This window comes from Felis catus, chromosome B1 (genome assembly GCF_018350175.1).
Source record: "Felis catus isolate Fca126 chromosome B1, F.catus_Fca126_mat1.0, whole genome shotgun sequence".
NCBI lineage: Eukaryota > Metazoa > Chordata > Mammalia > Carnivora > Felidae > Felis > Felis catus.
The window spans coordinates 21,290,659-21,304,131 of NC_058371.1; the positions used below are offsets into that span (position 1 = coordinate 21,290,659).

At 37.6% G+C, this 13,473-nt stretch overlaps 1 protein-coding gene across 2 annotated transcripts in view; it reads right to left on the bottom strand.

Moving 5' to 3' along the window:
• Positions 1–13,473, bottom strand: part of VPS37A (VPS37A subunit of ESCRT-I) — a 46,488-nt gene that overhangs the window by 19,629 nt on the left and 13,386 nt on the right. For both annotated transcript variants that reach the window (XM_011281400.4, XM_045055291.1), the window contains 3 exons: positions 6,264–6,338; positions 4,286–4,400; positions 3,581–3,681 (listed from right to left, as the gene is read on the bottom strand). In XM_011281400.4, the coding sequence (XP_011279702.1) occupies positions 3,581–3,681; positions 4,286–4,400; positions 6,264–6,338 (291 nt within the window). The remainder of the gene's footprint in view (positions 1–3,580; positions 3,682–4,285; positions 4,401–6,263; positions 6,339–13,473) is intronic.

Here is a 13,473-nt window from a genome sequence, read left to right on the forward strand (position 1 = left end):
TTTCAATCTGTTGGTATCTTTATTTTTTTTAATGTTTATTTATTTTTGAGACAGGGAGAGACAGAGTATGAATGGGGGAGGGTCAGAGAGAGGGAGACACAGAATCCAAAGCAGGCTCCAGGCTCTGAGCTGTCAGCACAGAGCCCAATGCGGGGCTCGAACTCACGGACTGTGAGATCATGACCTGAGCTGAGGTCGGACGCTTAACTGACTGAGCCACTGAGACACCCTGTTGGTGTCTTTAGGGCTGAAATGAGACTCTTAGAGGCAGCAGATACATGAGTCTTGTGTTTTTATCCATTCTGTCACCCTATGTTTCTTGGGGTAGTTAGTCCATTTACATTCAAAGTAATTGTCAATTGTATATGTATTTATTGCTATTTTGTTACTTGTTTTGTAGTAGTGTCTATAGTTTTTCTCTGATCCTTTCTTGTCTTGCTGTTTCCTGGTTTGCTGGGGTTTTTTTTTTTGTGTGTGATATGCTTGGATTCCTTTCTCTTTATTCTTTGCTCATTACTTTCTTTTTAATGTTTATTTATTTTGAGATAGGGTTGAGGGATAGAGAGAGAGAGAATCCCAAGCATGCTCCATGCTGTCAGCTTGAGGCCCAATACAAGGCTCAATCCCACCTACCAACAGATCACGACCTGAGCCAAAATCAAGAGTTGGAAGCTTAACAGACTGAGCCATCCAGGCACCCCATCTATTATTCGTTCTTAATTTGTGGTTATACAAAGCATAGGTTTAAAGGACATCTTCTGGATATAGGAGTCTATATTAAGTTGATGGTTGCTGACGTTTGAACCCACTTACTCCTCTCCCCCACATGTTTTAGGTATATGGTATCATATTTTACATCCTTTTGTGATCCCTTGACTGATTTTTACAAATATACTTATTTTTCGTATTTGTGGTCTTTCTTTTCTACTCAGAGGGTTCCTTTTAATATTTTTTGTAGGGCTGGTTGAATAGTCATGAATTCCTTTCGTTCTTGTTTGTTTGAGAAACGATTTCTCCTACTATACTGAATGACAGACTTGCTGGATAAAGTATTCATGGCTGCAGATTTTTCCCTTTCAGCACTTTGAATATATCATGCCGCTCCCTCTGGCCTACAAGGTTTCTGCTGAAAAATCCAGATACCTTATGGGTTTTCCCTAGTATGCAACTGTCTTCTTTTCTTTTGCTGCTTTGAACATTAGTATCTCTTTCTCACTACTTTCTGCCATTTTAATTACTATGTCTTGGTATGGATCTCCTTGAGTTGATTTTTAGAGGGGATCTCTATGCTTCCTGGGTCTGGAAGTCTGTTTCCTTCTGCAGATTAGGGAAGTTTTCAGCTATTATTTCTTCAAATAAATTTTGTCTCCCCCACCCCCTTCTTCTTCTGGAATCTCTACAATGTGAATATTCTTATACTTGACAGTCATTGAGTTCCCTAAGAGTAGTCCCAATTTGCATCAATTTTTTTTCTTTCATTTGTTCAGCTTGGTTACTTTCCATTACTCTCTCATCCAGATCATTAATTTGTTCTTCTGCTTCATCTATCGCATTATATATTCCAATAAGTCCATTTTTAATTGCACTTATTGTGTTCATCTCTCAGTGGTTCTTTTTTATCTCTTTAAAGGTCTGATGTCCTCCACTCTTCTCAAGGCCAGCAAGTATCTTCACGATCAATACTTCAAATTCTCTAACATGCCTACTACTCATATCCGTTTTACTTAGGTTTCCTGCTGTGGTTTGGTCTTGTTCTTTCATTTGGGACATATTTCTCTGTCTCCTCATTTTGTCTAACTCTCCATGTGCTAGGAAGGCCAGCTACATCCATGAGATCCTGCAGTGTCTTGCAGTGCAGTGCCTCCTGTTCCTCAGGACCTGGCACTTGGGCGGGGGGGGGGGGGGGGGGGCGTGCCTCTGTGTGTTGTGTGTGCCCTGTTGTGTTCCTGCCACTTTTCCCTTCAGTCCAGTTTTCTGCAGTGGCTTTCTTGGTCTGCTGTGGGTAGTGTTTCGTCCCAGGGGAGTGAAGTGCACTGGTCTGCCTGCTAAATAAGGCCTGGAGCCTCTGCTGTGGGGACTGAGATGGCCTAAGTGCTAAGTGGACCTGCATAGAGTGCTTGGGCAGGGCAGGCACTTTTAACATGTTTTGCTTTAGGCTTTTGCAGCAAATGCCTTAGGCTTTTGTGTATTGGGGTGCTGGCAAGGGCTGTGCAGGTCTTCTGGGGGAGGGACCTCACAGTGCTGGGGACTGAAGCAAGTGTGACTGTTGAGGGCATATCCAATGAAGCATGGGGCGGCGCGCCCTGGCATAAGCAAGTTACATAGCAAGTGTTGGTGCCACACTGGTTCCCACAGCTGTGTTTAAGCTGAGGGGACGGGCAGAGAAAAGACATGTGCTAGCTCCTTTTTTCCTAAGTGGGGCGGGGGTGGGGGGTCCCGAGATCCCTGTTTCTCTGGACAAACTCTGTGATGAGTAAATCACTCTACCTTCTGTGTGCCCCAGGCATTTTTCAAATTGCTGAATCCGTGCTGTTTCTGTTCAGGATGTTTGGAGTGTTGCTTTTTTAAAGGCCGGAACTCAGCTTCCTAAGGACCTCTAGGTTCTCCCAGAACAGAGTACAGATTTTTACAATACGAGGCTTTATGTCCCACTGGTTGTAAGGGACTGCATACACTTTTGCATATTGGAGAGAAGTAAATTCTTGTTGCCAGAAGAACTGTGGCATTTTGTATTTTCAAAACATCTACAGATAGATTTCTTGACCTTTGCCACTCTATCAAGAGATGGGAGTCTAGTCCCCACCCCTTTGAACCTGGATGGGACTTTGTGACTGACTTTAACTGCCAGATGTGAAAATTAAGTGAGCCTTCAGAGTATTTCAATCCCTGGATTTGCAACCACAACAGTTAATGCAAAAGATGAAACAAAGATGAACTGTCTCTAGTAGTCTCTAATCAAACTGCAGATTCACAAGGAAAATACATGTTGTCAAGGTTTGATGATGTGTAAAAACGATTTGAAAGGTATTTTTCAAAGCTGCTGAAAGATGTGGAAAATTAAAAAGATAAAATAACCAATGGAAACACAGAATTATCATCTCCAAAAAAAAAGCAAAAAGTTGTGTCATAAAAGAAATGTATTCATGACCAAGTACATGACTTAGCAACAGGGAATATTTCCAGAATCAAATTAATGAAAATATCAAACATGAAATTTAAGTAAAAATCATGACTTCAATCACTGAGAGGCTGGAAGGAAAGGAACGTTTGTGAAAGATAAAGTCTCATCAATCATAATAGAAGGCTGATACACCTAAAATGAGAGAATTAAGAGATGTATGTTTATATTATATTTACATTATTCAGAAAGATGAAGGTAAATATTGGAGAAGCAGCTAAAAGAAGAAAACGCAGCTGCCTCTGAAAAGTATAAATTTGTCTGTGTGAAGGTGGGAATGTGGAAAAAAAGAGAACTGCCTTTTAACATCATTTGAAATTTTAAACTGTATTATGTGCACTTTGATAAAAATAAGTAAAAATAAATATATACATATAGGTTTTTTGTTACAAATATACTTACTATGAAAATGCTGTTGAAGAAGGAGCTAAAACTGGAGGATTCTTCCAAAACTCATCCAATAGACTCTGAATAATTTTTCCAAGATCTGAATGCATTGTAAACTGAAAGTAACAGTATACAGGAAGATTAAAATCACTTTCAGAATAAGTCTTATTAGGATAATGTCATCCTAAAACTTAATCTTAAATCCCCTTCTGCAAGTCAGGAAGTAAATGAAAAACAAAGGATACTGTGTCAAATGACCATATGAGCAATCTACAACTTATAATATTTTCCTATACACTCGATACCATAAATCAGGTTAAAAATCTATTTAACCAATAATGGAGCTAAAATATTTCCACACTTTTTAAAATAATTTTAAGGTTCAATGATAAATACTGAGAGTACATATAAGTTACAGTTCCTCACATTAATCAATTATTTATGTATCCTAAGAACTTGGAGGCATATTTGAATTTTATCCCCTCCTGACAACTATGGAAGATCTACTATGAACCAAAGTTCTAAGATCAACAGGTCCTCATCACAGAAAAACAAATAACTTTCAAATCAATATTATCTATTAGATATAGTGACTTTTTTTTTCTCGGAATTGTACTGATTCCAAATGAGATTTTAAATGCATTTTAGATTTCTGAGTATACAGCAGAAAAGCAATACACCTGTTATACTACTCTGAAATAAATTATACTATATACATACGTTGTTTACTAATGGAGAGGTAACATAGACTCCTTGTTTATCCATTAAGTGATGTCGTATTGGTGGATAAACACTGATCACTGGTTTTTCCTGAGGAAACTGTGGAGGGAGCAATCTGTTCAATGTAGAACAGATGAAAAACAAAAAGACAAGGGTTATGTTATATGGTCATTAATGCTAAAACAAACTTAGTTAAAAGCAAATTAAATTTTCATACTTTAATTTGAATTAATTATTTACAGTAGTAAGTGCTCTCTTATGGTTGTTGATTGAAAATATACAAAAGGATCTACTTTGGCAACAATATCATAAAGTAATTCAATATAGTAAAACCTTCTTAACGTGGAATATGGATACCCTGAGTTATAGAATATTCTTTACACCAAGTCAATTAATCGCTTTCAAACACAACAAACCAAGCTACGTAAAATCTCAGATAAAAGTCAGATCAGGTTATTTGTACGAGGTGAACCACAGTAACCCAGTCTGGCTATCAGCTGGACCACAGTTTCTGTCCATATAATTTCCTCGTGGTTTTCCTACTTTTGAAATACTGCCAAGAATTATTTCACCATCTACTGAATTTTTAAAGAGTGAATAGATAAAAGCCAAGTACTACAATTAAAACACTGTAGCTGTCATCATGCCTTGGTTCTATAAAGCTCTCTTCTAATTGTCCCCATTAACACATCTCTCCCAAGTCTGAGGTCAATCACATGGTTTCAAGTAAAGAACAGTAAACTCTCAATACAAAAAAAAAAAAAGGTGAAAATCTCAACCTTTCTGAACTACCACAAATTTAAAATCAGAGATCGAAGTCTTAAAAAATGGGATTTTACTGGATATGAATACTGATTTCCAAACCTCTCAAAGAAGAATGTGTCCCTTTAAACGGTCTCTCTGTTCGCCTGCTGGCTCAGATAACTATTTTATAGCACTGTCAAAAAGAAAACTGGGTCCTTTTTGGCTTTTCCTACTAAAGCATATAGGGGACAAACTACTTCATTTATATAAAGACGTTAAAGTAGTTTGGTAAAAAAGGCAATGAATGGTCTTTGAAGCACAACCAATCTGGGTTTGTAATCCTGACTATGCTGTTCACTACCTATGTGTCTGTAATTTGCCCAATTTGCAGGACTGTTGTGAGGATTCAAAAAGCTCCTCTATATCAGGATAACCCAGCATCATGCTTGGGACTGTTTTACATTCACACTTTCATTCACTTATTCAACTAGGATTTAACAAGGCCTTTTCTGTGCTGGCATCGTGCTAAATGGTGAGAATATAAAGATGAATAAGCCATACTTCTTGTCTTGCAGTTAAGTGCTTCTTATCCACAAATACCTGCTCCAGCACCCAGCCCCCTACTGCAATCTGAGAAAGTAGTAACTTAATACTTTCATGCTGAAGACTAATAACTGCACTTATGGTTAAATGGGGAATTCAGCAATCATCCTGTCCAATCTTTTCTCCCACGAAGAAAATTTTTAACTTGATTTTTTTTCCTTAATCAGCAGATCAAATTGAGCCTTGAACTTTCTGGCTGATGTAGTGTATCTGTTGCTGAAAATCAGACTATTTTAACTTGTTTTTGATATAAAGCTGAATAGATCTCTAATGGTTTTCGATACACAATCCCTTTGATTGTCCTTATCATTCTTTCTTTCAGCCTACCTCCAGCTAAAACTTTAGTGCAAATCAATAAAAATAATTATAGTACTAAAGATCATTACATCTTTTTATTGCATTTCTTTCTTCTTGTATAGTTTTTTCTTACAGCAATATCATTATAATGATGTCTTTAAAAAATTTTTGTTTCACGAAATTGCATTAACTTTTTTAGAAGTTACAGTTACTAGAAAGGGAAAGGTTTAAGCAAGTTTACTTTAAGCAATTTACGTCTAATAACTAAGAAAAAATAATGAAAAGACTTTTAAACACACTATTACATAAAAATATAGGATACAATTCTACTCACATATTAATGTTAATTGTCAGGTTGTTTACGGTGAATGGCAACCTGTATTCCACATCTTTCTGTATTTCAGCTATACTGTAAGAGAAAATTTGAGAAAAAAGTTTACCTGAAGTTACAAAACCATTAATGTTAAAAAGAATTTTATATGTTTTTAGAGCCTACTAAAACTATTAATTTTAATCACAGAATCTAGACAGCCAATATAACTCGCATCTTTTTTTTTCTAATGTTTATTTATTTTTGAGACAGAGAGAGACAGAGCATGAACATGGGAAGGTCAGAGAGAGGGAGACACAGAATCCGAAACAGGCTCCAGGCTCTGAGCAGTCAGCACAGAACCCGACGTGGGGCCTGAACTCACGGACCGCAAGATCATGACCTGAGCCGAAGTCGGACGCTCAACCGACTGAGCCACCCAGGCGCCCCAATAACTCGCATTTTAAGGGAACAATTATCATAGAAAGATTTATCAAATAAGCAGGCAAAATATTCTGAGATATCCATGTGTGTGGATACAGTGCAGATAGATGTCGAGGTAAAATAGCAAAGAAAAACTCCTATTAATACTAGATCGATTTACTATAATTTTATCTAATTCATCATTACTAGAAGCAACTGTTATCCTCTGGTTAACACAGGTCAACAAGACATCTGGGTTCTGATCATAACTCTGCCACTATTCAGCTATATAGACAGCTAGGGAAGTCTGGGTCTTAATATCTTAAACTTAAGTCTAGATAAGATGTCTCCTACAGTCTTATGACAGACTGCTGGCCATTTTCCTCCCATTCTTCCTAAGTAAGAGAAGTCTAATTTTATTTTGAGTAGCAACATTCTAGCCTTTTTTGGCAGATAGTTGTTGGTACAGACTTAACCTCCAAGATAGATATAGGGAGGTTGTAGGGTCAAACTACTAGGAAAGCATCTAAAAGAGGGGACAAAAAAATGAGTAAGAGTCTATTTGTCCTTCCTGCCTGGACCTGATAGCTGCACTTCCAACAGCCATATTGGACCATGAGTGACCGTGAGAATGGAAGTCATACACTAGGGAGAGCTGAGCAGAAAGAAAGAAGTAGCTTGAGTCTTTAACGACTACGGTATTGTCAACTGAATTTCTTTTTCGTGAGAGGAAAAAGTTTTATCTTGTGTAAGTCAGTATTTTGGGAGTTTCTGCTGGTAGCAGCTGAATAGAACTGCCAACTAATATAATTTCCTTACACTTTAATGCTCTATATTTAGAATTAATTTATTATTAATTGTAGGGACACATTATTACAACTACAATCTAGCAACAAAATCTTTTGGAAGCTCACTTCAAGTCCTAACGAACATTCATAGTATTTCCAAAGGGAAAAATGTTAAGTAGTACTAATGAGTTAAAGTTAGGAAGAATCTTAATATTCAAAAAGGCATGAAACTTTTCCAAGCATTAATGCTACTAAAAGATCTAGCATTTACGTAATAATTTACTTTTTGTTCTTTTGATTGCTTCAACTAAAGCTCTGTACTCTGATATCCTATGGAATGGGGTTAGAATTGAGAAGAAGAAACAGCTGAGAAGAGACTCAAAAAGATATTCAGTCTTAGGACTTAAACAGTGTTAGACAGGTTTTTCTTTGGGGTTCACGTTTGGACACTAGGATACTGACAACCTCCTCAGTTGTAGGAACACCGTATAATCAATTAAATGGCTTCAGTTTTCTATTCCTGTATATTATTTTAAGACCCGAAGGTGTTTAACTGCTTCAAGGGAATGCTGGTCACAAAAGCATCCATCAGTTTTAAGCTAAGTAGAGCATCTTCATGGTTAAAAGCATGACCTCCAAAGTGAGGCTTCCTGGGTTCAAATTCTCCCTCTAAGCCATTTACTTGTGTGACTATATGCAAACTACTTATCTCTCAAATGGAAAACAGGGATGTTTAAAGTACCTATCTACCGAAAACATTTGTTAGATTAAACGAGAGAATACACGTAAAGCCCTCCACAAAATACCGTAATTGTTCAATACATGTTAACTATCATTAACTATGCGTTTTGAACATGCATCACAGTTGCAGCCTGTCTACATTTATAGTACCGAAGTTTTAAGTCAGTTTTTCAGTGTATTTTTATAGAAAGTAAATAAATTTGATTAAAATAATTTTCACTTAATTCATTGGCTTAGAAGTGTTCAATTCATTGTCCTGATGATTAAAGTGTTGACATTATTATTAAGTTTTGGCAAATTTCCTACACAAATGAGGTATAATAGATAACTGAAAGCAATACTCGTAATATTAGTGAAAGCTGAACTATGAGTAAACAAATTCCAACACAAGTTAGTCATGGTAATTGTTGGAGTTCAGGACATACTACTTCAGCATCTTGATTATTTTCAGCCAAAGGAGTTTGAGAAAATATGAGAAGCAGGAATGTTACTCTAACCTCCTCCCTGCCCCATCCTTCTTCCTTGAAACATCATAAAACCCTCATATGACATATGCCCTTCTTATATCAAGAGGAAAGGAACATCCTTACCTCCAAAGACAAAGGGACACCAAGAAGAATAGTAATAAAGAAGCCTTGCGAAGCTGGCCCCCACCTTGTTTACTCCAATTACCTCATATTCTTTAACCCATCATATTCCTCCATTACTGTGCACTCTTAATCAAACCTAGCATAAAATACTTAGGTCTAACTATTTCTTTGGGTCTTCACTTCCTTTTTAAGTTTTCCATCTCATGTAAAACTTCTATTAAATAAGCTTATATACTTTTCTCCTGTTAATCTGTCAGTTTAATTTTCAGACCCAGCCAGATATCCTGAGAGAGTTGAGGACACCATTTTCCTCCCCTGCACTAGCTACATTAGACAATATGGCAAATATCTGTTTACTTAAGTAAAAGAAGAATCATTCCCTAAATATTCACAAATGTGATTTTTGAAGTTTTTGCTATTTTAAATAACTTTTAAAAAACTTATTTTAAAAATGATTCATTTTCATTGGGAAAAAACAAAAAGAACAAGCAAGGAGAACATAAAAATCAATCCACTAACACATTGGTATATAACCTAATCTTTCTATATTCAGAGCCTTATGTAAAATGCAACTGTACTGTCTACACAATTTGTAACTTGCTCTTCTTGAATCAGTAAATGCTATTTTACATTATCTTTTTTTAAATGGCTGTATAATGTTTTACTATCATGTTTAATTTACTTTTTATCAATTATTGAGATTGTTTCTAGGTTTTACTATTATAAATCACACTTTGATAAACATTCTTTGCAGCCTTATCTTTCAGCTAACAGGTAGTAGCATTCTGGATATAAACACACACGTATCTTAAAGTAATACTGTAATCACACTACAAGAGCAAATTTGAATGACCTTCCATTAATATTTTTATGTTCTAGGTTCTCTCAGACAAGTGAATTACTATGGTTTTCAAACTGAAACAACAAAGAAATCTGCTAGAATGTATGATCAAGTGGCATCCTCATTTCTTTGATAGTCCGTAAAACTATAAACAAATAGACCTTGAAATGCAATATAGGCACCAGTTATGGTAAAAAGATTCCTTTACAAAACAATCATTTATCTCTGACTATATTTTGGACTTTATATTTTGTGTACAGTTGGACTTCGTAAGACTTAGTTCAATCGAACAGCTACCATATAGCCACCATCTTGCAAAGAAACAAATACAGAAATATGTGTGGTCTTTGAAGGGGCGCACAGCATGAAGAAAAAATCAAGGGACTAAAAAAGACCAGTTCAAGCATGCATGTCCCAGTGTTGAGTAAATCAAGAAATGTTTACAAGTGAACCTTGCAAATAAAGGATGCAGATGCTTAAAGATAGTAGAGATTAGACAACTTCCCTTTCCCACCTAAGTTTCTAGAAAATATCACAAAAGACTTTAAAAAAAAAACCAAAGCTGTAACAGTGCTTTGCAAAGAGTAAGCAGAGAAGAAATTCTGAGGAATCCCTAAAAGATAAAAAGATGGGATTAGATTTAAGGAAAAGGGTGATAATAAGGAAAAAGGCAAGAAAAAGTTAGTATATACAGGAACTAATGACAAACCCCCAAAACAAGACCAATGCAAAGCAGGAGTAGTCTGAAGGTCCTGCAAACCCTTGAAGAAAGTCAATGCAAACCCAGAGTGTGGAGGGCAGGGCAGAAACATTTCCCAGGGTAATGAATGGGAAGATGTGTGGAACAGAAGGTAGGACAGATCACTCTCTTTTCCCTGCTTGTTCCAACCAACAGTCAGTCATCTCTGTATCTAGAACAACACGGTGAGGCAGCAGTGCCTTAGGAAGGTGCTGACTTCCAGGTAGCCTCCAACGTCCAAAGACAAATATCAGCTTGTCCCATCTTGGAGCAAATCATTCTTTTTTTATTCATCATCAGAGGCAGGCTATCATAAACAGAGTTCAATATCTACCAACAGGTCAACAAGAAATCTCCAATACAGAAATGAACACTTCAAAAGAGGTCTGAACAAAACAAAACCATGCAAGGCAGGCACCAAACTCAACAAGCCCCAAATACAAAAACTTAAGGAAACAGAGTTAATTGAGCAAACAGAAGACTCTAAATTTCTGTAATTAATATTCTTAAAGTAACAAAAGAAAACACTTGCATTCACATACACACAACACAGTTGACATGAAAATGAAAAATTAAGGAACTGAAAATTTAAAATTAATAGCTCAAATAAATGGTTCAGCGCTCTGTTTGGAAAATGTTTCATACTACCTTCTCTTCTTGGAGAATGCTGACACGTTTTTACATTTTAAAGGCTTTGGGAAATTCTAAAGCACTCAATTTTGTTTTCTCAGTCTGTTTGACACGGAGCATGTATTTCACAGTACTCTTTGAACAGTGTTCTGTGGAACACAGGATAATGAAACAGAGGTGCAAAGAGCTAGAGGAACACAGAAGAAAGCACCTAACCTAAACAAGGGTAGGGGTGGTAGGGTCTTCAGGGAAATAATATCTGAACAACAGTTAAAAGTCAAGTAAGAGTTAACACCTAGGAAAAAGAATCAGGGAAACAAAGTGGACACTCTACACAGAAGAAACACCACAGGAAAAACTTCAGGTGTGAAATAACACGGGGGCTCTAAGTATTCACATCCTTTGCCATTGAAAATCTCACACCCCCGTGGTCTCATTAAAAAGAAAAAGAGAGGCCCAAAATACAGACACTTAGGCTAAGTCACCACACTAGGTCTTAAAACCTAACCGACTGTAGCCTCAACCTCCTCAGAAATTTGTCTTAACCAGTCAGGAATTTTCTGAACAGCACTAAATGAGATTATCTGTCACATGGGCCCCCTCTATCACTTCCAAGATGAGGTAATCCACCTAATTAGACCTCCTACTCTTTTTTTTTTTTTTAATTTTTTTTTTCAATGTTTATTTATTTTTGGGACAGAGAGTGGCTGAGCATGAACGGGGGAGGGGCAGAGAGAGAGAGAGGGAGACACAGAATCGGAAACAGGCTCCAGGCTCCGAGCCATCACCCCAGAGCCTGACGCGGGGCTCGAACTCCCGGACCGCGAGATCGTGACCTGGCTGAAGTCGGACGCTTAACCGACTGCGCCACCCAGGCGCCCCTAGACCTCCTACTCTTAACCCCAAAGAAAGGTGACCTTACCTGGTACAATCCTTTTCTTTTATTTTGCTAATAACTTCTTTGCTCCACCACCCTTCCTATAAAAACTTTCCATCTTGCACAACTACTGGGAGCTCCCCTTATTTGCTGGATGGGATACTGCCAAATTCATGTATCATCTAATGAAGCCAACTGCCATCTTCAAAATTTACTTGGTTTTGTCTTTTAACAGATTGGGTGGCAGCAACAGGATCCGAAGAAGGGAATTTCCAAGGACAATTGGAAATAAAAAGAAACACAGGCGTGGCACTTCAAGGACCTTTGGTGAGCTCCTCTCTCTTTGAGCTCCACCTTCTTTGCATTTGAACTTGGATCTAATTGGTTTCCAGTATAGAGTTAATGAGTCAGTCTGCACAGACAAGAGGCTCTAACAGAACTCCAGTCCTTTGCTTGGTTCAGTCTACAATTTCATATTGAAATCCCTTTCCCAGTTCCAGTCTACAGTCCCCACTGACTGGCGTTTGCTGGGTTTGGTACTTTCCCCAATTCTAACCCACAGTCTCCATTTACTAGCGTCTGCTGGTTAGCCTACAGTGGCAACTGGTGGTGGCCACTGGCTGGGGTTGGTGGCCACTGGCTGGATCTGACTTAAGAGCCAGGCTGGGCCTGATGTGAGCTGGACTAGGTCCAGTGTGAGGCCTCTGGTGTTGTTTTAAATAATGGCTGATAAGAAAGTCTCAGAAGCCAGAAATAAGGCTGCAAACATTGGTGGCCATGGGTCAAGCATTTAAATTCAAAGGCTATTAGAGCACTCACCACCTCAAGAAGACTTCTGTGATAGAATAAGTTGGTCACATTAATGGGTTAGAACTGACACTAGGTCACCCACCAACCTGAAGGCAATTTCTATGCAATGAGGTAAAACATCGCGCAATTCCCAACTCCATGTCATGTCTCTTTTAGGTATTAGTTTGACTTCGAGAAATCCAGAGGCTTAGCTAAAAAGTGGGATCTTTTATATGTAGAGTTGACCAGGCCACATTCTGGCATACACCTGCTTACTGTAGATCTAAAATCTGTAGTCCCAGAAGTTTCAAATATTTAGTCAAATAGCAAGATCTTACTAAAACCAACCTAGAATTACAATGGCCATTAAGGTAAATACTCCAATTAGAGAAATAATTTAAGAAGTGTTCTTGGGGCGCCTGGGTGGCTCAGTCGGTTAAGCGTCTGACTTCAGTTCAGGTCATAATTTTGCGGTCTGTGAGTTCGGGCACCCCGTTGGGCTCTGTGCTGACAGCTCAGGGCCTGGAGCCTGTTTCAGATTTTGTGTCTCCCTCTTTCTCTCCCCTCCCCTGTTCATGCTGTCTCTCTCTTCTCAAATAAATAAATAAACAAATAAATAAATAAATAAACTTAAAAAAAAATTAAAAAAAAAAGTGTTCTTGAAGAACACTTGAAAGTATTCTCAAATAGAACGGGATACCTATTTTAATTGGTAGGCAGAAGCCTTCAAAAGGTTTCAAAATTCCAAAAGTTTCATTGATTCACTGTGAAAGGACAATGAAAAAGAAAGGCACCTAAAACAAAAGACTAACATAT